The sequence below is a fragment of the Chanos chanos genome, chromosome 4 (assembly GCF_902362185.1).
Source record: "Chanos chanos chromosome 4, fChaCha1.1, whole genome shotgun sequence".
NCBI lineage: Eukaryota > Metazoa > Chordata > Actinopteri > Gonorynchiformes > Chanidae > Chanos > Chanos chanos.
In genome coordinates, this window is record NC_044498.1 from 24,074,062 (window position 1) to 24,099,546 (window position 25,485).

Genomic DNA, 25,485 nt, shown 5'->3' on the forward strand with positions numbered 1-25,485 from the left:
TTTGTCTCTGGTTTTCATTTTTAGTCTCTACTAAAACTTTTCTTTTATTAATGATAGTTGTCCTGAAGGTCAAGGCCATACTTCAAATACAGGTCTTTTCGTGACACTGTGTCTCCCAGTTACAGAAGGTTGGCACTCAATAATAGTAAAAATGATTTGGTACAGTAACTTGAAAAATGACTTGGTTAAATTCGATTTATATTTGTTCATTTGATGAACTGCTCCCTCCTCCCAGTCTCTCTTATTATGTCACACATGAACTGGTAACAGGTTTTAAACGTTTGATATTAGTCCTGTGTATCTTTAACAGATTTGTTCTGAAAAACCAAACCCTGTGTAAGAGGTATTACAGGAGCAGATTAATATCTAAAGCAAATTTCAAGTATTCTGAATTTTTCACTTTTTCAAGCACTGTGATTGGTACTACCGGAGTAGATTAATATCTAAAGCAAATTTCAATTTCTGCACTATTTGGCATTTTAACTCAAAGGAGACACTAGCGCGGGTGCAACGATACACAACAAGGACTATTATTTTGAAAAAATAGAAATCCATCGGGATTCGGCCATTTTGGAAAAAGAATCCTTACTATCGCTGGCTTTACATTGCTCGGGAGGGAGGGGTGTTGAGAATAGAAATATCACTGTTGTGTGTTCGTTTAGTGCAGAAGAGAGTGGAGTAGTGTGTAAAGTGCGTTACATCTGAAATAGTCACGTTTGAGGAGAAGATTGGTAAGTACAATGACGGCCGTTTTGGCTCATAACGATCTTTCTCTCTTTTCTTTTTTTTTTTAAACATGAAATAAATATGTAGTGGGCTGCCAACACATAGATTAGCCGTTCAACTTTCTGTGTGAAGTGAGTTTAACGTTACACGAAAGCGGCAGGAAGTGGGTGATTTCATATTTTTGTCGAAATCGTAAAAAGTGACTGTTGAGCACCGACCCCAATTTGTATTTAACTTGTTTTTCTCTCTGCCAGTCTGCACAATTGCATTTTTAAAAAAGTAGTTACCAACCTTACTTTTAGGTCAAATCCAACGCAGATACACTAGTTTGCAGTCCTGCTGGCAAACTACTATATTTTGAAGTGAAGTGATTTGGCGCGGTACTGATAAAGGCTGCTGGCTAGTGTACATATTGGCAAGTACGACCTACAAGTAATCTGCAATAGTCATTCGCGTCACTTTAGTTTAAAAGTCAGCAAGTGGCTGCGGGTTGTAGATGCTTTGGCTGTAACACTGGTCATGCTCATAATTTTCGGCCAAGTTTGTATTGTTTTGTTTGTGTTACTCAGTTTCAGTGACAAGTGCACTAATTTAAGTTTACCCGTCCGTAAGGTTCTAGCAACGCTCTGTTCAACAGTTACACTTTTTCCTTGTACCCTTTCTCTCACATTTTCAGTTGAGTTGTTTTATTGGTCTGTCCTGTCGACGAGAGACCATATTTATTGTTTAGTCTTCTGTTCAGATGAATGTCATTTACTAACCGATTTATCCTGTCGTATCACGTCATACATCCACACCGTATGAGTGAAGACAGTACCACCTGCTGTATGGGTGTCTCAGCCTTTACAGCAACCATTAGTCGAAATATGACTAAAAAAATTATATGCTCATAAATTATTGGAATGTTTTTCTCGTGTAAAATTATCACTGAGGTTTTTAGCGTTTCTAAATTTTATTTATTTAATTTTCTGGGGGTAGCACAAGGATATGCCACTATCTGCATCAACCTATAACAGTAGCATTTAAGAGGGTTGCAGATAACAGTGTTTAGATGAGCTAATCTAACAGACTAGAATCGTTGCATTTTTTTACAGATACTAGTGCCGCTCTAAACTAAAACTGGCAAGCACAACATGTGACAAGCCACAGGTTTTCTGTTGCCAAGCCTAGAGTTGAGCAGCTGTTAGCTCGCTGACACCCACCCAGTGAGAAACTGTGCGACTCCTGGGAAAATTGTCTCCCTAATGCGATCCAATACAAGGGCTGATAAAAACATTAAAACAGATCATCTCTTTGGAGTGACGTGAATTCAACAAGCGTCCGAATTCTTGACATATTTTTCTTGAAATTCCCCCTCGTGTTCCAGTTTCTAGCAGTGTTTGCTACTCTCTCACCAGAGAATTCCCAGATTTATTATTGTTATCCCAGATCCATTGTGCAGTCCACTACCAGACAGACAGCGACAGCTGCTTCTCCCTGCGCAGTCAGGCCTCCTGGCTCCTCAGCGTTTCCAGTATCTTTTGAAATGCCAAGGATCTAATTGCAGTGTTTGACCAGAGGTGATGTCCAATACAAAGTCTTATTAAGCTGGACAGAGATGAACGGATACTCCCGCAGTTGAATATACTTATCCATTATCCATCTGTTATTCAGTCAAATATCAGCTTATTCGCAAGAACAGTCTGCAGAGGATTAGGAAAAAAAATCTTGTGTTCTTATGTTCTTATCGTCAGTCTCCTCGTTATGTTAATAAAGCTGTTACCACTGAAAAAAATCGTTGACCTGAACAAAACAAGGGAACTAGGCTGTGTTTTATGTGTTGCCTTTTTCACACTTTTCTTTCCAGTTGACTGACGTTGACGAACCAATTATTGTAAGTGGCTTTGTGAGGCGAGCGGACATGTCAAAGCATACTGCATACAAACATGAGGGCATGTGAAAAAACAGAGAGAGAGAGCGAGAGACAGAAAAGAGAGAGTTGTAGTATCTGTGTGGCTGCTGGCAGTGAGTAAATATATTGTGCAGCTTCCAAAAAGGCCTTCATGAGCCCGTCCAGCTGGCAGGGAGGCGTGTGTAAAATCGTTTGTTAAGCCAGTGAGCCGCCTCTTTACGTTTTGTGTGCAGCTGAAGTTAGATGGAGGAGGAGAGGATGCACTCTGTTAGCTGTGTTTCGCTTTGCCTTCACATGTGGGATTTGTAGCACTAACGTTGAAATGGCGTAAAGCGGCGACTTGGCAGGTCGGCGGGCCACAGATGCCCTTGCGGGGTTTTTTGTGCCTCTGCCTGCCAAACACCCCTCACCCCTCCCTCCGTTGTCACGAGACATCATTTAAACAGCAGCACCACCTCAGCTGCAGTTGTGAGCATTGTGCCCAGTCTATACTGAAATGCTTTCAGCGTACTGCTCCAGCGGTAAACTGGGCCAAACAGAGTTTTTCTAATTAAGGCCACTGAATTAACAGCAGCTGTCTCTGCAGGTGCATTTGCAAAGATACAAAGTCAAAGATTTTTACAAAGTGTTTGTAAGGACAATCAGGAGTGACCTTGAGTATCTCATGGATTTCTTTACGGAAACAACCCCCCACGATTCTCACTCATCACAACAACAAAATTACATTTTTTATGAGGTGTTGGCAGTCTGTGTTTTTGTATCTAAGATGTGAGTTTTTCACAAGTTTTGCCGTAAAATACAGCCATTCAGTCCAAGACTGTGTAAAAGAAGTTTTGTTTTGTTCACCTCCCCGCAGGAAGGAGTATATAAATTGATGCATAGCCATGTAGTCATGTTCTCATCGTGTTTTATTCAAATTCTAGATGAGTGTGAAATATTAAAAAAAAAAAAATCTTGATTACTTGTCAGGAGTATACTTGTCATTCCTCATGTAGTATTGATGGTTCACCTACTTTATCCCTCTTCCTTGCTTTCCTAACATGAAATATAGTCATATTGTTATAGAGGCTTATGGCATACAATGGATTTCTGATAGAGGGAAGAGTGCGTGAACTGTGTTAGCGCGTTATCTCTCTTTCAGTGCACTTCCTCTCGGGTTTCACTTTTTTTCTGATTTACATCCTGTGTGTCTGAGAGCAGAAAATGCAAAATACATTGAGGTCAGTTAGAGGAGAAAGTAGGTTATAGGAGACTAAACGCCAGGAGGGAGTAACATATTCGTGATGTCTACAAGTTTATGCCATTTGTCTTTTCAACACTATTATGCGAATAACAAAGAGGTTTTTTTTTTTTTTTTGCTTGTTTTTTTGTTGTTGTTGTTTTTGTAAGTTGAATTTGCCACACAGAGCAGGATTTCTCGGTCAGATGGAGCTTGATGTGAGAAGTCAGACTTGTCTTGGTGGGGAAAGGAGTGGGCTGCTCTTGTTGAAGTTTCTGGGCTGGTTTTATCTGGGCCCAGATTAGGCCAAGTGGGGAGCTAAGTTTCACTGTTGAATGAATGAATGTACTCTAAAAGTTATGTGTCAGAGGAAGTTTAACAACAGGAAGGACCTGGTGGTTCTCACAACTCCATGTGTGTAGCCTGCTTTGGCAGTGGGCATAGGCCTATTTTCAATCAGTCATTACACAACTGCATGACAGACAACAGGATATGAAAAATTTGTTCTGTCATGCTCGGCAGGTTTCAGAAGGATTTCAGTATGTTACAGCAACTTTTTCAGATATTTCCTCCTGAGTTCCCATCACCACAACTTGAGGAGGGGAAAAAACAAGTAAGCAAAGCACAGTGTGGGAAGTGTGATGACTGTCTGGTGCAGTGTCACGGTGCAGTGTAGTGGGAAAGTTTTGACATGAAGTCAGACTTAGGCAGTGCTATGGACAGGTATCCGTCTGTGACTTGAGGGGTTAATGGATTTTTAAAGACAGTGGACATGCATAAAAGCCACAGGCCTTGCTTCCTCTTTCTGTTCATTGGAAGGTCTGTCTGCGAGAAGGTTTAACAGCTCAGCAGCTTGTCTGTCGCAGGTTAACCCCAAAGTGCACAACGCTGGTCTCCATGGACACCGACCAAGGGGGACTCCACTTCTCCAAGGCAGAAAAGAAGGAAGCTTTTGGTCATCAATTCTGTAGTCACATAACCAAAAGTTTTCTTCTTTGTCCAGGTGAGCTTCTGCAAAGGCTAGGCGAGCCTTTGTGTGCCTGTCTTAGAAAAGTGGTCAGCATCTGTGGAAGCCAGCCTTCTGCTGTGTCCGCTGGAGTGTCAGCCTTGAGATGTTGCTACCAGAATTGCTTAGACTCATGAGAATGGCCTCGGTGGTGAGCCTTGGATTCTTCTTGGCCTGTCACACTGCCATTCTTGCCAGCGCAGGGATCACTTTTGGCATCCTACCCTCACCCTTTGAGATTTTTCTCAGTGTGGAACTCCTTGTACTTTTAGAATATGCTTTGCACTGTGGCCACTGACACTTGAAATCACATGGATATGGCTTTATAGCCTCTCCCTGGCTTGTGAGCAGCCACAATGTGCAACCGGAGGTCCTCACTAAGCTCTTTGGTTTTAGCCATGACTTGCAATTGACTGACTAGAGAACTACTGCATGAGCTGTTCTCAATTTACACTTGATTAGAATGTTCTAGAACATGGTAGAAATTAGCAGGAGCATTTGGAATGGTATAGGAGCTTGCGTTTTCTGAAATATTTGCGACAGTTTCAAGGGGTATGAATAAATTTGGACGTGGCATTTTTAGTAAAAATGTTTAAAAAAAAAAAGAAAAGAAAATAGAAATGTTTAATTTATCATTTACATCTCTGACACAATGTCTTACTGTCTTTTGTCACTTGTTTATGTCCTTTCCAGCCAGATGAAAACTATTGGTCAAATGAAAATTCACTATAAATCTGAATTTTGCATGGGTATGAATAATTTGGGGCATAACTGTATGTCCATGTAAACAGTATGGTAATAGACAGGTGGTGGGGTGGAAGGCTGGTTTAATTGATCCCTAATTGCCTATGTGTATAATTACACGGCCTGTTATTGATGTGTCAGTATCAGCAAAAACAGTGACTGTGTGGACTGGTGATTAGAGTAAAGTAAAATGGGCAGAGCCAATAAACCCAACAGGGAACCTACCGGCCTTCTCACTTTTTAACTCTATGTTTAATTTGACTTCACACAGGATTCTTTTGAGTGCTTTATAGACGGATATATAATTCTGAGAACTAATTTACATTTAAAAATAATCAAATAAATAAATAAGGCCTAAATATTTTTAGTTTCTCCTTAAAAGTTAGAGGTCACAGCTGGAGATGCTGCTCTCCCTTAGAAATTTTTATAACAAATACACAGAATTCATCATTCAAAATCCCCACCCTTTTTAATATATCACAACAAAACTCATATTTCATTTCAGAGCTAGGCCTACAGTCCTGGAGTGTGGTATCTACATCCTGTACAGTTTGTTTTTTTGTTTGTTTTGTTTTGGGGGGAAAAAAACCCTCCCAGGCTCAAGTCCTTAATACCCACACATGTAAACATGATATCAAATACAGTATTTCTCATGATGAAATACACATTTTCATTTACATTTTCATTTACATTTCACTGTATGTGGAGTTTGACTTTCACTTGCAGCATGTGTTGCTATAGGCGATGCAACAGATTACTCCAAATGACAAGGTTAACACACCTATGTATTTACTCTCTGCTTAGGTCTACAGACTCATACACAAACTTATAGCTCAGTCCTTACTGTGGTCTGGGGTCAAGGTTTGTTACTTTCTAAACACAAAGGACATAAAAAGAGAAAAAGACAAGAAAAGAAAAAGTTGTAGATTTTATGACTGAGAGACAACAACTATCAGATAGTTAAACAATTATTTTAAAATAACATAGCTTCAGCTTGTTAAACAGGCCTACTCATGATCATGTGTCTATTTTTATGACATTCAGGGTTTTAAATAACAGAATATGTCCACATATTTTAACATACTTGATTGTCAATGTGAAAATTATAGCGCAAATGCATTTTTGTACATTGTGTTCACTGGGTTAAAAGAACAGAGTATGGCTGCAAATTTATGATTATGATTTTCTATGCGCAGTATTATGAATGGATTTTGATCCAATGCCTTGTCCTCACTGTTCATTGCCTAAAGCCCGCTGATTTAACCTTTGTTCAGTGGAAAACTGTTTGGTTGGCAATACACAGTGAGCCATAAATCCAGGTTCAGCATGAATATTGGTCTCTGTTACACCCATATTGATTTGAATGCTGCTGTTTTGTGATTGTTTCCCACAGTTAGTATGTAAGGGGGCTGACCAGAAGGTTCCCAGCCCTGGTTTCTCCCAGCTGGCATGAAATCATGCCTGTAACCTTGGCCTTCCAAACGCCTGGCCCTTCTCAGCACTGCCACATTTTCATTGATTTCAGCAGCTGCTGTAATTCTGAGATTTATGTTGTTTTTGTCCATGGTAACAGCCTGAGAGAGGACTAAGAACATAAAACCTAAAAGTGTGGGCATTTTTTTTTTTTCACAAGTACAGCTATAATAACCAACAAACCCAAAGATGACATGGTCACGTGTTAATAAAAAACAAGAAGATGAGGGGGAAAAAAAGGAAAAACTAAGTGAGTATTTTTTTTTGTAACATTGAAATAGATTTGCAGCTTAAATACACTTTTTCCTACAACAGCAGTATAGGGCTCTTGTTTTTTCTGTCAGTCTTCTGCCTCCTGACTTATTCTTTCGGACAGCTACAGCATTTGTGCAAGTGCTTGAACAAAGTCCTCAGAAGTACTGCTTTTTTATTTTTTTATTTATTTATTTTAATTTCTGGGCAGGGGGGTATCTGGGACATGTAGGGAGGAAGCAATTAAAAGGAGGAGTTTAAGTGGAATTAGGTGAGTCAGATAAAGCTGGATTGGGAGTGAAGCCAGACAAACAGACATGATCTCCATTTATGCAACATATGCCACGGCGGGGTGGGGGTGGGGGGGGGGGGGGGTGATTATTTCACCATAAGCTCTCACGGCCTGAAGTGCATTTTTTTAAACTGTAGAGGCATGACACAGCTATACACCTGTATTTGCTAACATGGGACAAGTGAAGATACTAAGAGCATATGTGGATGAAATGGGACTGTTTAAATCAAATGAAGATGAAGCGTGCAGGCTGCTGTTATAAATTAAATAAATAACTTCCACTGTTTCTCATTGGTTGTTATTGCTAGCAAAATAGTGAAAACAAAATTTCAGTAATTTTGTATAATTAAAATGACTTTTTGGATGAGCTCTGGCTAATATATACTGTAACATATAGCTCACTGTCATGTAGTTGTAAGCAAACACACAAACATGTACATAATATGTTCCTCCAAACCTACATCCTCAGACTGTGGGGGACTCCGTGTGGAATTTCATATGCTTTCTTAGATATTAGTTTGCAATAACATCCACAGTCACAGTAAAATAATTAAGAGTCGATGAGGTATTTGGAATGTCTGGCCTTTGTTTAAGTTGTACAGATCACATGAACCATCAGTCGTTTTCAGTTTACTTTTCACTTTCATTTATGGAGCAGCAAAGACTCTTAATTCTCTCTCTCTCCCTCTCGCTCTCTTTCTCTGCCCGTTCATACTCCCGACACATGGCTCTTTTTGTGTCACACTGCTTTTGAGATGCAGAGATCACAGAACAGAAGTACCATTCAGTCCAGCAGCACGCTAGAGGAGGAATTCCACGCCTCAGAGTCCCACACGCCTAACGATCGGCTGTAGAGGCTGTCTCCAAATACCAGCCCCCACACACAGCCTCCTCAGTTTACATACTAAAGCCTTTTTGTTTTTTATCTCTCTGGTCCTGTCTTGGTCCACCTTCCGCTCCCCCATATTCAAATAAATAAATACATGAAGTCAGATGAACTAGGTCACCATGGAAACCCAATAAACTCTACACTGTTAAGAATCTCTCAAGTGACGCGCACAGGGCTTGTGTTTCTGATTAGTTTTGTATTCGTGTTGGTTAGGAATGTATGTATGTATGGAATCAGTTGTGTAGTGCTTGTGTGTAGAAGTCTACAAAGCTACAGAAGCTACACAAAGACTAGTTCCCTAGTTAAGAGTCCTGTCAAGACTGTTGAGATGTAAGATGGCATTGAAAGCAAGGCAACTACTGTGGTGGTAATAACACCCCCCCCCCCCAAGCTTATGCCCATATAAGGGCAAAACTCAGCCAGTCTGTCCTAGACTACACCCCCCCACCCCCACCCCACAGTCACATTTGTTGAAGCCTGAGGGAGACACAGTTCTCTTAACCCAATTTTAGTTTTGTTTTTCTCCACAGTCAAAACAGCAAGGTCTTTAAAAATGGGTATCTAAGACCATAAGATCTTGCTTTGTGGTGTCTGGTGTTACGATGCTATGGATGAGGAGAATCGTGTCAGCGCTAAGAGAAGAGGATGTTGGAAAAAAATGTTACTCATATGAGACTTGTCACGATCAGCTTTTCAGAGAGGTTTAATAATTGATTTCAAATGTCATTGGTCTGCTTCAGGCTTTAAAGGCATAATGTGTTGGGGAGATTTTGGGAAGCATTTCAGGGAAACAAAAGACATGCCCATTCCTGACAGCTCCTCCATGGTAAACTCGCTCTGTTTTGATTTCTGCTCTGGACCATGTAGCTTTACGTCAAAGCTGGGCCCAAGTTGTTGTGAACTTCAAACTGCTGTTCTTTTTTTAAGTTTTTATTCTGTGAAGCCCTGCTGCAGATAGTGAGCCTTTGGTTGGATCTAGATAGCGCGCTACTGCTGAGAGTGCAAGAAATTCCACCATTTATCAGCGTTTTTCTCATTTTGGTTTTTGGCTTTGTTCTTCGGTGCCCTTGTGTGTACTGTAAGTTGTTTTAAAGTTTGTAGACTGCTGGAACCACACAAGTGCCTGGTTTAATCATGCTTCCCAGAGTTGTGAAACAGTACACGGTCAGTCCCCATCCAAAATTCTCTTACTGCTCGTCCAGCTTTATATAAAGGTGTAGAAAACATAAGCAGTAATGGTGTGATCTTTTTTTTTTTTGGGGGGGGGGGGGGGGGGGGGGTCCTCTTTTGCTCACAGTTCCTTTTTTTTTTTTTTTTTTTTTTGTCCATAACAGTGCCTGTAAATGGGATTGACTGTGAGGGAATTTTTATTCTGTTTACCTCTTCCTCTTTCATGACCAGTACTGTCAAAGCCAGAATAACTGATGCACAGTGGGATTCATGCAAAAGCATCGTTACAGGATCGTACTCATCGCTCAGGCTATCTTTAGATCCTGATGCCCGTGAGCTCAACAAAGAAAGAGTTTCCTTTTTGGGGACTGACAAGGTGTTTTTCTCTTTAATGCCGAACCCAGCCTTCCTTTCACTGAGAAAACACTATGGACAACACTGCGAAACGTGGCTTTTTATAATACAGTGTCTACATGTTGTAGAAACACGGACAGGAAATTGATGGGTTTTTTTTTTTCTTTTCCTGCTGTGTTATTGGATAGTTGATGGATCCATTTTTTGTGTATTTTCAGTTGTTTCTTAGTTCCTTTAAATTGTATGTTTATAGATGTAAGGGAAGTCCATAGCCATTTCAGAGAAATGACTGCCATTTTTGTTGAGTCGAGCGTGAAGGCTATTGTGGTCTTCTAAAATGCTAAAGAATGGGGACTTTGGAAAAACGGAAATACTTTTTTTGTTTGTTTGTTTGTTAAAGTTCTTAAGGAGTTTTGTGTGTGTGTGTATGTGTGTGTTTCCAAACACTGTCTTTTATCATTTTATTTCTTGGGTTCTTTAGTGAAAGAGAGCTTTTATTTCCCTTCCGTTGCTAATCTGACTGTAGATTAGCACAGTAAAATCTGATCTGAATGTAGCTTTGACCAATGAACACACTGGATTCTGCATCAGACCACGCCACTGCAATGTTTGGATCCAGCTGTATTAGTACGACTGAAACTTTGCTGTTCCCTTTTTTTTGGGGGGCGGGGGGGGGGGCATTTTTTAAAATTATTATTTAGCACTGATAGATACTATCTGTACTTGGTGTTTAGATTCCCTCTAGTTTTTTCTCACATATACTTTCCTACACAAAAGCCCGTGTCATTTTCACACTCAGAATGTTCCGGGGGATTTTTCTTGGCCTTGGCTCATATCCAGCTTTTCTGTACACATACCACAAATTTTCAGTCAGGCCTAGCTGTTATTAGCTATTAGCCGTAGAAACTGGATGTTAACCTTCTGTTTTTGTCAACCTCCTTCCAGTGTTAAAATGGCATCTCTGATATGGTACTTCAGTAACAAGCTAATTTCAGTCTCTAATGTCACTGCTGGCCTGTAGCGGGCGAAAGGCCTTTTCTACACAGTCGAGTCTTTATTAAGCTACATTCCTCAGCAGTTCTGTGCGTGATGTGCTTTGAGGGAACTTCTGTAAACGTGCCGTGCTGAAATCAGCAACTTGACTACACGACTAACTAGGTCTGGTTTTCTGATCTCCCTGCCTTGTCATTTTCTCGTGGGACCGTCTGAATTTTACAGTTGACTAGTCTCCATTCAGCGTGACCTCTGAGTGAACTCTGGAGAGTGACTTTAAGTGCTCTTGAGTGGCTGACGGGTTGCTCTGTTGCTCAGGTGAAGATGTTCCACTAGAGCCCCTCCAGCTAAGAGAGAAAGCAAGTACTCCTATAAAGGACCTTTAAATTTCAGATCATCTTTGACATTGAGCCTACACAAATACTTTAAGGAATAATAGGCTAATATTTCAGTCACCTGACTAGGCAAATGAGGGAAAATGAAATGATTAAAAATTAAAGGCTATATAATAAAACCGGTAGATTTACAGTGATGCTCAATGCTTATTTTCATCGAATCACAGTGATGTTAAGAAATGACAGAGAGTGGTTGGTTCCTGAGGCGATTGACCCTTGTTGACCGTGGATACTGACAGTGCGTGAAATCCCTCCATTTATCACTTGAATACATGACCCAAAAAAAAGTGTCACTGAAACGGGCCAATCACGGCTGAAGGAGAATTCTGATGTCACAGAGTGGTCAGTGACTTTTCTGAGCAGACTGCCATCTGCTCCAATACAATGGACCTCCTGACTGGGCCCTCCCTAATGCTAAGGGAATGGGAATGATGGAGCATAGTTCCTCACTTACTGGTCAGTCACTGGACATTGTCCTGAGGACATTATTAATGTCGTGTCTAATGATTTAAATCTAAAAAAATGTATTTTTTGTAGTACATGTTGTTCTTGTGAGTGTTTAGTACAGAATGGATCATAATACATAGGTCTAAATGTGTGTTCCTGGGGATGGGCAATATTTTAGCTGTGACCATAACCTGCTCTTAGTCAGGGCTGTTTTAAAATCCCATCTGCTTCTCACGCTCACCCAGACTGTGCTTGAGGTGGCAGCTGGTCAAGACCCAGGTCAGCATGAGGACTGCGAAGGGGTCGGCTCTTCCCCGGCAGCGAACTGGAGCATCTTTAATAAAAACAGCTGTTGGCCAGCCTAGACCTTGTAGGGAAGATACTGACCAAAATGATGTGGAATCCCAGACACTCGGAATGGGAAATTTAAAATAAACTACAGTTTTGCTTCTTCTTTTTGTTTGTGTGTGTGTGTGTGTGTGTGTGTGTGTGTGAGACCTTTCATAAGAACTCTGAATTCAATTTCTTTTTGTCCTTCTCGCTTTCTCTGTCTTTTTAAAAGAAAGCACATCTCCTGGTCGAAGCCATTTTGATTTTTTTTTTCCCCAGTCTTTCACAACCAGCTGACACACAGCCACAGAAGTCCTTGTAACAGAGGCCTAATTGAATTGTTGAGAAACTAAACAGTGTTAGGCTGTTTATGGATTGTTAAAATGAAAAGCAGTTTTCATTTTAGTTTTCTGTTAGGGATTTTGGTGAACCCCCTAGATATCCCTGTCGTTACCATGGAGATGGGTGTCACCCAGCATTGGGCTTTAGGCTAGCTGTGGTGTGTGTTTGTGTGAGGCAGAGTTTTGTGGAGAGCAACAGATTATTAGAAAGGCGTAAACACTAACAAGACCCATAAGCCAGGATTCCAAGGGCAGTCCCCCTTTTTCCAAGGGCAGTCCCCCTCTTTTCTAACCAAAACCAGAGACTCATCTACTTTTATAATTAGCACATATTCCAGACTTCTGAATAAAAATATATCATACTGTCTACTATTCTATGTCTGATGTTAAATAAATAAATAAATGAGATCGTATTACAGACTCCTTTGACAATAAGGTCCTTTAGGGAGGAACCCAGGTGAAAGCAGAGAGACTTCAGGGTGTTTGGGAGCTCAGACAGCAGCTGTGAGCACACTCTCTCTATTCCTCTCCATTTCGCTTTAATCTCCAGAATCCCTTACAGCAGCCACAGATTGCCCTGGCTCAGGATTTGGACGATGACTGGGATTTTTGAATGGTGTAGCCCGAATTTGTCCTTTAGGGTCAGTGGAAAATTCCACTGCGAGTTCTCAAAAACATGTTTATTTTCTGGGAATTCTCTCTTCCTGATTCTAGTACCTGGAGCTGGTGCAAGGGAAATGCCGCAGATGAAATATCATCATTGCATTGGCCCAGATCATCCAAAAAAACACAAAGATCAAACAGCCACGGTTTCTGCTCCATGACGCAAACCTGAGTTTTAACTTACCTCGCACAAAATGAAGGGGAATAATATTATTCTCATTGAGTGTTACCAGAAGGAGATCTTGAAAGCATGCATAGAAGGTTCTTTTACTGGGTGAGTGTAGTTGGATGGAGTGATGGTTTCTCATGTGAGAAGAAGATGTCAGAGAAGGAGGAGATGCCCTCAGAAAAGACCACTGGTTATACTGGTTGACGTATTGGGAAGCCACATGCCCATATAAGGCATACTGGATGCATGACCCGTAGTCCCCGAGGGGTGTGTCCACGCCTCTCCGTCGTCACTTCTCCTCGTGCAGGTTCCAGAGGTGTGGGGGAGGGGAAGGGGAGGGTGAGGGCTATCTGAACTGGCAGATGAAAGGCGACGTGGAGGGAGGTAGAGAGCATTTGATCCAGTTCTTGTTCCTTAGTCCCCATGTAGGACCGAGATATGCATCCTTTAGCCGTCCATCCATAAGGAAAGAAGTGAGGGATACTGTCTAATTAGCATCTTAGTGTTCTGTGGGGTGGAAGTGAAATAAATCTTGACTGTGTCTTTGGGCGGCTGTCATTCAGGTTCGGCTGAGTGTGAGTACCTCTGCGCTCTGACAAAGGGAAGTCGTCAGATCCTTTGGAGCCTCACTGGGAAATAAGGTCAGGCTGTGTTGATGTTTGGCAGGGTTGCCCTCTGTGGTCTGCTGCTGCTCTTTTGTTGTTTTTGTTTCTCTCGATGACTTGACAGTTGTTCTGATGACTCAGTCATTATGGTGAAAAGTACCAGCTCTGTCACTGCTAAAAGAGGAATTATATAGAGTTTCATTTTAAATTTGAGATGATGTACACAGCATTTACATGTCTTGTTTTAGTTGAGTGAACACAAATATTCCATTGAAGTGCGTATACATTTATTTTTTCTCCTCTGACTGTTTTGTCATAGTTTGATTTCAGTTGGTTATTTGTCAGGACTGGTACTGTAACATGTCTTACTGGTAATAAAAATGTCTGCTCATCTCACACAGTATAAAATCTACATCTTGGAGAGCAACATGTGCTGATACTCCCTCTGTGTGTGTGTGTGTGTGTGTGTGTGTGTGTGGATAGAGCTTCTCGGTGTGGGGTGAGCCACAGACTACTGTAATGTGACAAGGCAATGTAGGTTACAGTACTGCATGTTCTTGTGTAGCTTTCATTAAGACTGTATGACATTTGCATTCTTAAAACCTCCTGGGGAGCTGACGTGTGTGCGCGTGTGTGTGTGTGTGTGTGTGTGCGCGTGTGTGTGTGTGTGTGTGCATGCCCTGCGGAGTGTGTTTGGACTCCTATTAGTCGCATTCATCAGACATGAATGTCACTGGATATTTAATACCCCAGTTAACATGGAGCAGCTGAGAGATGTCTGTTAATCGGCTTTCCGTCCCCTCCGTTACCACGGCGCTATTATTTACAGAAAGCTAAATCATTTAGTGATGCATTTAACCTACATAAAGGAAGTCTGAGAACACGCACAATAGAATTTAACAGGCTAACACTGCATGTTCCCCTAGTGTGAAGCATAAAGATATACTTTAAAGCGGCAGGCTTTGTAGAATGTTTATATCTGAACCTGCATTCAAAGTATTCAAGCCCCGATGCTTACTCTTTTCTTGTTATTTTAGAAACCAAGGTCAAGCGGATGATCTAAAGGAGAGTCCCAGGTCCTCCTCCAGATAAGGTAAAACACTCACTCTGCACAGGACACTGAATTCACACAGGACATTACATGCATTTAAAGGGAACTGGGAACTAAAAGCCAGCTTACAGACAGTGAACTATAAGACTTCAGTGGAAGCTGTGAGGAGCATCATCAAAACCACTCAGCTTGTTCTAGTCCAATCCAACTGGATTTTAGTGCTTGCTCACCTGCCGTACTATGTATAGGTGAGATGAGCAAGATTTCAACCCAAGAAGACTATGTGTTATAAAGAGAGAGAAGAAAAAAGGTCCAGACTGGTTTGTGTACTCAGACTGTCACCATCCCTTTTTAACAAAACAGTTTTACTTGTCAGCATCAGACTGCAGTTTAGTTGCCACACCTGCTAAAGATCCAGGCCCACTTAAGCTAAAAACCACTTTCTCTGGGGGAAGTTTGTTTACTACAGAATAAATGAGTAATTTATGAAGGTAATAAAAACCTCGACGGGGTATGAGGTGATGAAAGACGCATGTCAAATAAAACTCGTGACAGCCAGACTTGTGCCCAGGTTCATTTTCTGAACGGTTTATTTGTTTGGAACACGGGCCGTGGCCAAAGACAAGAGGATAAAAAAGACAAAGTAGTTTTGCTCGCGTGGCGTTTAATTACAATGGGCATGCTTTAATCACAAAGCAGAAAGGCTTTTGATATTTGTTTTCCTGAAGCTTCTGGTAAACCCAGCAGCAGTGCAGAGGGTTTTACTGAAAGTTTTATTTATAAAAAAATGTGAGCACAGTGTGTGTGTTCGATAGAGAAAACACTGGACACCCCCCCTTCCCCTCTTTCTCTCTCTCTCTCTCTCTCTCTCTCTCAGTTGGGCTTAGGAACAAATGAAGCTGATGTAATGCCCAATCTATGAAGTAACCTACATTACAATGTAAAAGTACATCTGGTAGCTTTTGTTATGCTAATGAAACAGCTAAACAATTGCACATAATTTAGTGAAACAAAGAACAACTCTGCATCGACAATGTGCAGATATGTAGCTTTTCATAGAGCACATGCTCTCATTATTCTGCTCCAATCCTGTTTTTTTTTTTTTTTTTTTTGGCCTAGATTTCTGAACCATAACAGGAAGGTGTTTTGAATGACACTCCCTGACCAACGCACTGCTTTCCTAACTTAAAGAGATGCAGATTTCTTTTTTTTTTTTTTTTGTGCAGCAACTTGAGTGAGACATGTGAAAGGTGCATTGTGACGTCTCCTCCTGTGAGGGAAGGTTTTCGTTGCATACCACAAAATGTCAGTCAAAGCTCTGCATTCCCTCTCACACCTCCACACTGACAGGGACTGCTCCCTGTAATTCTCCCCATGTGTGTTTTTACAGGCTCACACACTCTGTGTGAGCGTGCAAGCAGTGAACATATTTGTTAATTGTGATGTAGCACACCATGTCTTTCACTTTGGATTTTATTTTAGACAGAATAACCTGATGAATAAACACATCACGCATGGACGACAGGCACACACCCACAAACCCACACAGGTTTGGGTTAAAGTGGTGTTCTCATATTAAGGGCATTAAATCTGTTAGGTCGTCTCATAGAGCTTAGCCTCAGAGGTGTGACCAGTGGAACACACAGAGAGAGCTTTGGATGCCCAAGGTTTCCTGGTTGTTCTCTAACAGCACTACACAGAATGCATTTCACACCAAAAACACAACCCAACCCTTTGTGTTTCTCACTACACATCAGACAAAAACAATCAGCAAAAATGCACATCTGTCTGAAAATACCCAAATGAACATCCTGCATGTCTCTGGGAATGTATAACACCAGTTTTTATGACAGTTGGCGCCAGGGGTGGATTTAGAAAGCGGGTTTAGTGAAAACTCATTGTTAACTCAGAGTAAGTAGTAAAGCTCCTAATAGAAGAGCCCTCTGGGGTCCTCATTCTCCTAGCAAAACAAAGCCATAGGGCTCTTCTATTAGGAGGTTTACTACTTGCTCTGAGTTAACGAACTCAGAGTTTTCACTAAATATGTTTTCTGGAATACCACCCAGATGTCAAGTTAATAAATAAACAAATAAACAAGAGACCTGGCATTTTGCCAGTCATCAGTTTGAACTATTAATATTCCTACATTCATTCATTCAATCATTTTCTGTGCCGCTTATCCAATTAGGGTCGCGGGGGGTGCTGGAGCCTATCCCCGTGCTCATTGGGTGAAAGGCAGGGAAACACCCTGGACATGTCGCCAGTCCATCACAGGGCAGACAGACAGACAAACACATTCACGCACAAATATTCCCACAGTTGATATGAAGTGGGGAGACTCCAGATGAAAGTCCCTGGACGGCTGATGTCATTGGGACCTTATCAGACAGTCAAATGACGGTGTCATTGTTTTATAATCACATGGTGATTCTGCATGCGCGCGCATGCACACACACACACACAGAGCTGCAGTCATGTGACTGGAGTCTGACAGGCATGTGCAGCATGCATTTAGCACACGTAATAAACATATACAAAAGAAACACATCTGTTTTCACAGCTTCGACCCTAGCTGCTGTGTTACAGGTCCGCTGAGGTATAGTGGTTTCACAGAGCTATGTATCAAATCAGGCAAACAATGCAGAAGAATGCTTTCCTCAGAGAAGCAGTTATCATCAGGTGATCTATATTATTTAAGTTGTACAATGAAAATAACCAGGACAAGTAAGAAAGAGCAGGAAGGGAAAAATGACACCTTTATTTTTTCTTTTTCTTTTTCTTTTTTTTCTTTTTTTTTGTTTACATGTCTGTCTGCATTAAAGAATGCTTCAGAACCTGTTTAATCAGATTCTTTCAAGTGGGAGGAGCTCGAGTAGCGCTTTGTATTTCCCTGTCATGCTCTTTTGGCAGCCGTGCAGCTGATCCTAGCCCGGCACTACTTATTAATCTATGCAGCTGAAAGTTGCTTTTTTTTTTTTTTCTATGGCATTAGGCACTTAAATGTAGCGGTGACAGTGCCCTCTTGTGGACAAAGACACTTACCTACCATTGATTAAAAAAAAAACGCTTAACACTTTGTCAAACATACTTCCTGTGTTTCGATGAGGCCTGCTACCTGTAATCATGTCAGTGTGAAACTCTTGTAGTGAAGAGTTACTGAAGAAAGATTGGATACTTATGGGACAAACTACATAAACCGCTGGGCTGTGGTCCAGACCCAAGTGTATGAGGCATGCCTGTAATCTGTCATCATGGATCTAACTTTTTCTTACGGTCTGGGTCACTGTTCTGTCTATCTGACATGCACCTCATACGTTAGTGGTTTCCCTGCACCTCCGTCACAGCCACAGTCTGACTGAAGAGCTCCAACATATTTTTACACATGCTGAAATCAACTCAAAATCACCTCTGTGGACTGATACCTTTAAAAAATCACCTTAATCCATCTTGTCTCACACACCGTTCAGGATTTCCACGTTCAGTCGAACCGTCCGGGGAAAAGCCCACAGAGCTGCCGGTCCTGGCAAGCCATACCCGATCTTAAACGTCATGTAGATGTTATATGTATCCTGTTTGTTGTGTAACATAGCATAGTTTATCAGGACCAGCGCCTGTTCAGACCAGTATCTGATTAATTACTTACATATGCCGCTGCTTTGTCAATGGTTTAGCAGATCGTAATCGCTACATTCACTGTTTCGGGAGAGTTTCCCAGAGCTTCGAGAGAGTTTTGTCACACGGAGGTCCCGAACATTGCCTTAAACAGTCATGTAAGATGGAGTACAATTCTGTAAAATAGTGTTTAAAAGAGTGAAGGTGCATTATATCAAAGAACTATGGTACAAGCACTATTATTTCAACAGGAATAAAAAAGGGAACACCCCAAAATGTTTTGTTGCATCTGTGCTTCTGACCAGCGGGAGATAAATTTTATTAAAGTCAGAGCATACGTGTAGTGAAATCTTCAAATACCGTTTTGTTGTTGAATGAATTTTTCAGTTTGTTGCTATACTGATAAATCTATCATTACATTTCTAGAGTCATTTGTTTACCAATTGTGTCTTATCATTATATTTTGATCAGGTTTGCTGGAATGGGTAATCTTCTAAAAGTCCTTACAAGGGAAATAGAGAACTATCCACATTTTTTCCTGGACTTTGAAAGTAAGTTTTTTTAATAAGAGAAAGGAGACTGTGTGAGGGTTACACCATTAACCGTTGATGTTTTTTCTCCCTCCCAGGAGCAGAAGGTTGGTATCTGTCTGTCTGTTCATCTGAAGTTCTGTCAGATGCTCCTACATAGACCCCTGTGTGTAACTGACTCTCTTTTCCTCAGTGAGCAGTGGCCCAAACAGATTAGCTAAGTAACAGGAATAGACCTTATTTATTTAAAGTGACCCAGCACCATGCTAAGACACCTTTTCTTGGATCATCTGTCCAGTGTGTGTTTTCTTATGAAGCTCACTAAGAAACAAGAGCAAAGAGAGAGAAAGTGAGAGAGAGGAGTCTATGTAGGAGCATAAAACAGACAGAACAGCTGATGTCAGCAAAAAGCCCGAACCTGACTCTTATTGCTGGATCAATGATTCTCTTTCCATGACGCACAACACTTCTTGTTCTCTCTGTCCCTCTCTCTCTCTCTCTTTCTCTCTCTCTTTCTCTCTCTCTTTTTCTTTCTCTCTCTTGCTTTCTTTCTCTTTCAGAAACCAAATGGGGAATCTGTTAAAGGTCCTCACATGCACTGAGCTTGAACAGGGGCCAAACTTTTTCCTTGACTTTGAAAGTGAGCAGTGCTTTTGCCTGGCCTAGTGTCTCTGTGCTATTCCCCTCAGCTACTAACTGCATGTCTGTCTGCCTTTTCCCTATCTCAACACTAATTTTAAACTCGATATTGCATCAGCCAAACATCTGTTTTCTTATGCATATGGGAAATTCAGTCATTAGAATTGGCGTATGTCTCTGTAAAGCAAATTAATCAGCCTCTAATAGGTTAATTAATAATGAAACTAAGCAATAAGAAAGCAGATGTAGTTAAGTTTGTAGTTAAGTGAAACCAGATTCATTGTCTTGAGAGTCTAACTGAATGCAGATTTATGCATGTGCTAAATCTGACTCAAGCCCAGAAGTCACAAACACTGTTAAGATAGGCTTTGGAAGAATTTGTTTTGCTGACATTTTTCTCTCCCCCTCTGTTTTTTTCCCCTCTGAATATCATCATTGTAAATGTGTGTAGATAGATAAATAGATAGATATGTGTGTGTATGTGTTTGAGTTTACGGGAAGGTCAGTTAATGTGTTGTAAATGACTAACAGTTACCTTATGTTCTCCTTTGAATGGCAAACTGTATGTCTTCACCTGTGCACCCGTCGGACTACTTTAGGAGTCGTCCCTCATCACATTTGCTTTCTGTCTGTTCTTTTTTCCCCCCTTTTATTCTGTTTCTGTTTATTCCTCCAAACTGAATTTCTCTTCTCACATCCTGAATGAATTCTTGAACCATTTTGTAAATATTATTTTATTTAGAAGCTAAGAACATAGATAAGGTGGTCTGTTATATGCATGGTCTTTAATTGTCATCATTGGCTTTTCGCACACCACTGCAGAACCCTCTATCTACATCTATTAACCATTTCAGTTCTCCAAGGCCCTTTTCTCTAAACCTACTGGAATATTCCAGAACCCTTTTGGCAGAGGTCCATATTCTGCCATACATTTGTGATACAGCTATATTATGAAATAGAAACGTTGACAGAAATGTTTGTTGGTTGTGGTTGTTGGTTGTTAAGTCATGCTGTTGAACGTGAAGTTGAGTATCATGTTTCTGGCTGACATGATCAAAATAAAAGAATTTTTAACAAAAAGTCTTAGAAATATAAATATTCAGCTACTTTTAAGTGTTATTTATAAATATGAATGTCGAGGGCTTATTGCTGTAATGTAAAGCGATGTTTAACAGTTGTATTAATATGTTTGTGATTGTAACAGACGCACAGCCGACAGACTCTGAAAGAGAGGTATGGAACCAAGTCAACGCTGTGCTCCAAGACTCCGAAAGCATCCTCTCCAACCTACAGGCCTACAAGGGAGCGGGGCAGGAAATTAGAGATGTATGTCTCTAACGAACACACACAAGCATGCACACACACACTCACTCACTCAAACGCTTCTGTACTCTGCTCCTACAGTTTAAAGTAATAACGTCAAACTTGTGAGCGATATCACTGGAGATCAGGGTTCATTTTGTCCATCCTGCTGTGCTGTTGCCTGTGTGATGAAGAAAATGGGTTCCTCTCAGCTGTTATTTTTCTGCTCAGTAGCAGTGCATCCCCGACAGAGACTAATGTAATAACCTTCTAGTGAAAGTGACGTAGCAGTAACGAAATCTGTGCACAAGTGGTCAGCTGGACACCTTGGAGACGCATGATAGACACAGGTGTAAACGGCAATGTGTCTCAGCTGTCCACTTGTGATCCAATTGCCCAAGATGCATTTTAAAACCAAGTGCAGACAGGGCCAAAAAGTTCTGATGTTCTTTTTGTCCCTAGGCCATACAGAACCCAAATGACATGGTTCTCCAGGAGAGAGCCTGGAACTCAGTCTGTCCTCTGGTCATCCGGCTCAAAAAGTTCTACAGCTTCTCACTCAGACTAGGTATGGGTTTGTTTTTTTTCGCCATTGTGACATCTGTTTTGTCAAATACATATATACATATTCTTTGTGATTTGTAAATGAACCATGTCCTCATTATTGCTGGTTTGTCCTGTGTCCGTGTGCAGAGAAGGCTCTACAGAGTCTGCTGATGTCTCTGACGTGCCCTCCCTACACCCCCACACAGCATCTCGAGAAGGAGCAGGCGCTGGCCAAACAGTTCGCTGAGATCCTGCATTTCACCCTTCGCTTTGACGAGCTCAAGGTACTGCCCCGCGCTCTTCTGTTTATATGATTCCCTCGCAGCCTTTTCTATTTTTGGAGACAGAAGTGGATTAACACCTTGTTTGTTTTCAAAGGCTACTATCGTAGCGCAGCAGTGCTGTTTTAATTAAAACAAACTCGTCTTTCTAGATGAGAATTCCCGCCATCCAGAATGACTTCAGCTACTACAGAAGGACGATCAGTCGAAACAGAATAAACAACATGAACGTAAGCTTTGGAAGTGGAACGAGCTTTCAAACTAAATTTCAGTATCACACTCATTTCATAAACCAAATAGTTAATTCTACATCATTAGATTACATTATGCACAAGGAAAAGTCAGAAATAATTCAGCTTTATATGCTTTTTTTTTTCTTTTTTAGCTGGAAATTGAAAATGAAGTGAACAATGAGATGGCAAACCGAATGTCTCTGTTTTACGCTGAAGCCACTCCAATGCTTAAGACCCTCAGCACTGCAACCACCAACTTTGTGACGGAGGTAGGACACCTCCTCTTTTTCACTTTTCACTCTTTTTTCCTCTGTGACTGAGGTAGGACACCACTTCTTTTTCATTTTGCTTTTTTTTTTTTTTTTTTTTTTGCTAGTCTTGTTTATCAGTTGTGCTGAACAGCAGTGTTGCTAATTCAGACATACATCATACACGACTTACATATGATTTTTTAAAAGATGGTTACATTCTACTGAGCCCCTGAGTCTGGAATGTATCGATCACGGTATCATTTAAGTCATCCATCTGCGATGTTGAAGACATCTCTGACTAAGATCTGAGATCACCAAGCTGTGTTTTAGCTGCACACTAATAGCCATGTTGTTTCTTCCCGTTCCCCCCCACTCCCAGAATAAGACCTTACCCCTTGAGAACACCACGGACTGCCTGAGCACCATGGCCAGCGTCTGTAAAGTCATGCTGGAGACGCCGTGAGTACTACTGTCTTCTGTCCAACGAGGCAAACTATTACTGACCTCCACTGCCAACGCTAGCTAACACAGCTCCACTGGCATATGCTTAGTGCCAGTATTTGACAAAAAGCTGTGTTTAGTGAGTTTACACATGGGGAGAGCAGAACCAGTGTTGGCTAGTGGTGCTGTGTTAGCATATGCTTACTAAAGCCAAAAAGTTAGTGTGCGGTGAGTGTGCTTGGGGAAAAGGGTCATTTTTAAGAGTTGTTGCTACACTACTGAGTCACTGTTAGCTCTACTCTCTTAGGCAGTCCAAAGAATAGAACAGAGTATTCAGCAGAAACCAGTAAGCGTTGCAGTTGGAAAGCTAATACCCTGAAGCATTACACTAGCCAAATTGAGCTCATAAACTTCTGCTGTCAGTGGGCTCAGCTAGGCAGATGTTTAGTGTGAATCATTTTCATTTTTAAAGGTCACTTGATCCACTCAAACTGTAAACTCCACTGTGTTTTCTTTGTTAAAGAAAAGTAAAGTTAAAAAAAGCTTTGCAAAAGCTTAGCAGTGACTCTTTTTCTACATTATTTTCAGGGAACATGAGCTTTCATGATATTTGACTGTCCAAAAGCTGTAATAAATTAAATGTTGGCTTCTTGATTCCATATCTTTACATTTTCTTACAAAGTTAGAATTTTTTTTCTAGAGTGCACATATATTGTATTTTTTTAATGATGTGATGTCATTTCAGATTGGTTGTTAAACATGTCATGTTTTTGTGATCGATTTATAATATTAGTTTTGTGTGATTTGATTGAAGGGAGTATACGAGCAGGTTTAACAGTGAGGACACACTGCTCTTCTGTATGAGGGTGATGGTGGGAGTTATCATTCTCTATGACCACGTACATCCCAACGGCGCCTTCAACAAGTCCTCCAAAATTGATGTGAGACTTTCCTCTCTGTATCTGAGATAATGCTAGAGTTTAGTTTTTCTCTAGTAACCGCCTGTCAGCCATCTTGTTCTTGAAATGAATGTGCGTGTGTGTCTGCGTGTCTCTGTGTGTGTGTCTGTGTGTGTGGGTTTTGGGGGTGTTGGGGGATGGGTGAGTTGTTTTTGACTGACAGTTTTTGCTTTCCTCTCTACAGATGAAAGGATGCATAAAGGTGTTGAAAGATCAGCCAGCTGATAACGTGGAAGGCCTCCTCAATGCTCTAAAGTAGGTTTTTCTAAGTCTATCCTTTATAAAACCCAGGAGTGGTCATTTTACAGCAGGGTGCGTGTTTGTTTGTTTCCTCTGTACAGTCTTGCCATAAGAAGGACAAGACACTGAACATGCACCTTGAATTGTTCACACACAAAATGTCCTTCACTAATTCAAAACCTCAGTCTTGGCAGCATTTGGCATGGTAGTGCTGCACTGGGCACTGACTACTGTACAACTCCAGCTTTTAAGAACCAGTACTGCTCACAATCTCTAGACAGAGGAATTTGTTTTGCCTCTACTGTTCATTAGTGACATTTATAGCTTTTAGCTTCTGTGAGAACAATTCTGCGATGATTTAATGGACTTGTTATATTGGTTGATTTTTTTTTTTTCTCCTTTCTTTCTTTCTTTCTTTCTTTCTTTCTTTCTGTATTACTATCTTTCTGTATTACTATCTTTCTGTTTTTATCAGGTTCACCACAAAACATCTAAACGATGAGTCCACTCCCAAAAACATCCGAACGATGTTACAGTAACCTTTTCTTTTCTTTGTTTTTGTTTTTTTTGTTTTTTTTTTTTAATGAAGAGGATCGATTTACTGACCTCAGAAGATGTATATGTTTACATTATTTAAGGATTTGATGTCAATACTTTGTGTGTATTTACATGCTCATTCCCTCCAGGTTACTGTAACATAAAGAAATCATACCTTCATTGTAAACAAGCTTACTTGCCTATGATGCTTTTTGAAGCACAAAATCAATGAGACCTTCTAGCCTTACACAGGTTTGCGAAAGACCAATTGCCTTGAAGCTTCTTTGAATCAAACTTTGAAGCAGATACTCCGGTCGTTGATACGATCTCTTTTTTTTTAATAACCAAAGGGGCTAAATCATTGGTTTGTTCTTTCATTTCCGCAACAACTGTTGTGAGGTAACAGCAGTGATGACATGCTAATGAAGCTATACCAGTGAATAGTTTTCTGTATGTTGAAATGCATCTGTTTTCAGTGTTGATTGATGGAGGAAGGTGTCACGCGCCATAACAAAAATTTGTGTGTGTGTGTGTTTTTTTTTTTTTTGTTTTGTTTTGGGGTTTTTTTAATTGTGGTGAGGTAAAACGTTGGGGTATATATATATTTTTGTGGTTTTCTTTTTCATATGTGTTCTCTTGTTCAGCTCTTCTAACACCAAATCCATTGCTCATCAGCACTGCTTCAAATTTGAAATAAAAACAAGAGTTTGAATATATATTATCAGTGATGCTGTGTTGCAAGTGTCTGTTATGCTGTGTAACAATAGAACAGCTGCACAAGTGTGTGATTACATCCAACCCCCCTTTAAGCCAAGAGTTTATCACACTAGGTGTAGTTCACTGACTCAACACCCGAGGGCAGCACTTCACCAAGTTCAGCTGGGAAAAGTTTTGCTTTGAGCGG

At 40.8% G+C, this 25,485-nt stretch overlaps 1 protein-coding gene across 2 annotated transcripts; it reads left to right on the forward strand.

Moving 5' to 3' along the window:
• The first annotated feature begins 688 nt into the window (after positions 1-688).
• On the forward strand, positions 689-25,070 carry fam49a (family with sequence similarity 49 member A). Of its 2 annotated transcripts, XM_030771329.1 has the most exons (12): positions 689-731; positions 14,997-15,052; positions 19,094-19,173; positions 20,996-21,117; positions 21,556-21,661; positions 21,787-21,923; positions 22,073-22,150; positions 22,306-22,422; positions 22,784-22,863; positions 23,660-23,786; positions 23,989-24,059; positions 24,520-25,070. In XM_030771329.1, the coding sequence occupies exons 3-12, from the start codon at positions 19,104-19,106 to the stop codon at positions 24,581-24,583; spliced, it is 972 nt and encodes a 323-aa protein (XP_030627189.1). In that variant the 5' UTR covers positions 689-731; positions 14,997-15,052; positions 19,094-19,103; the 3' UTR covers positions 24,584-25,070. The 2 variants fall into 2 exon arrangements, with proteins under 2 accessions (XP_030627189.1, XP_030627190.1); XM_030771330.1 differs by lacking the exons at positions 689-731; positions 14,997-15,052; positions 19,094-19,173 and adding an exon at positions 19,720-19,792.
• Positions 25,071-25,485: the final 415 nt, after the last annotated feature.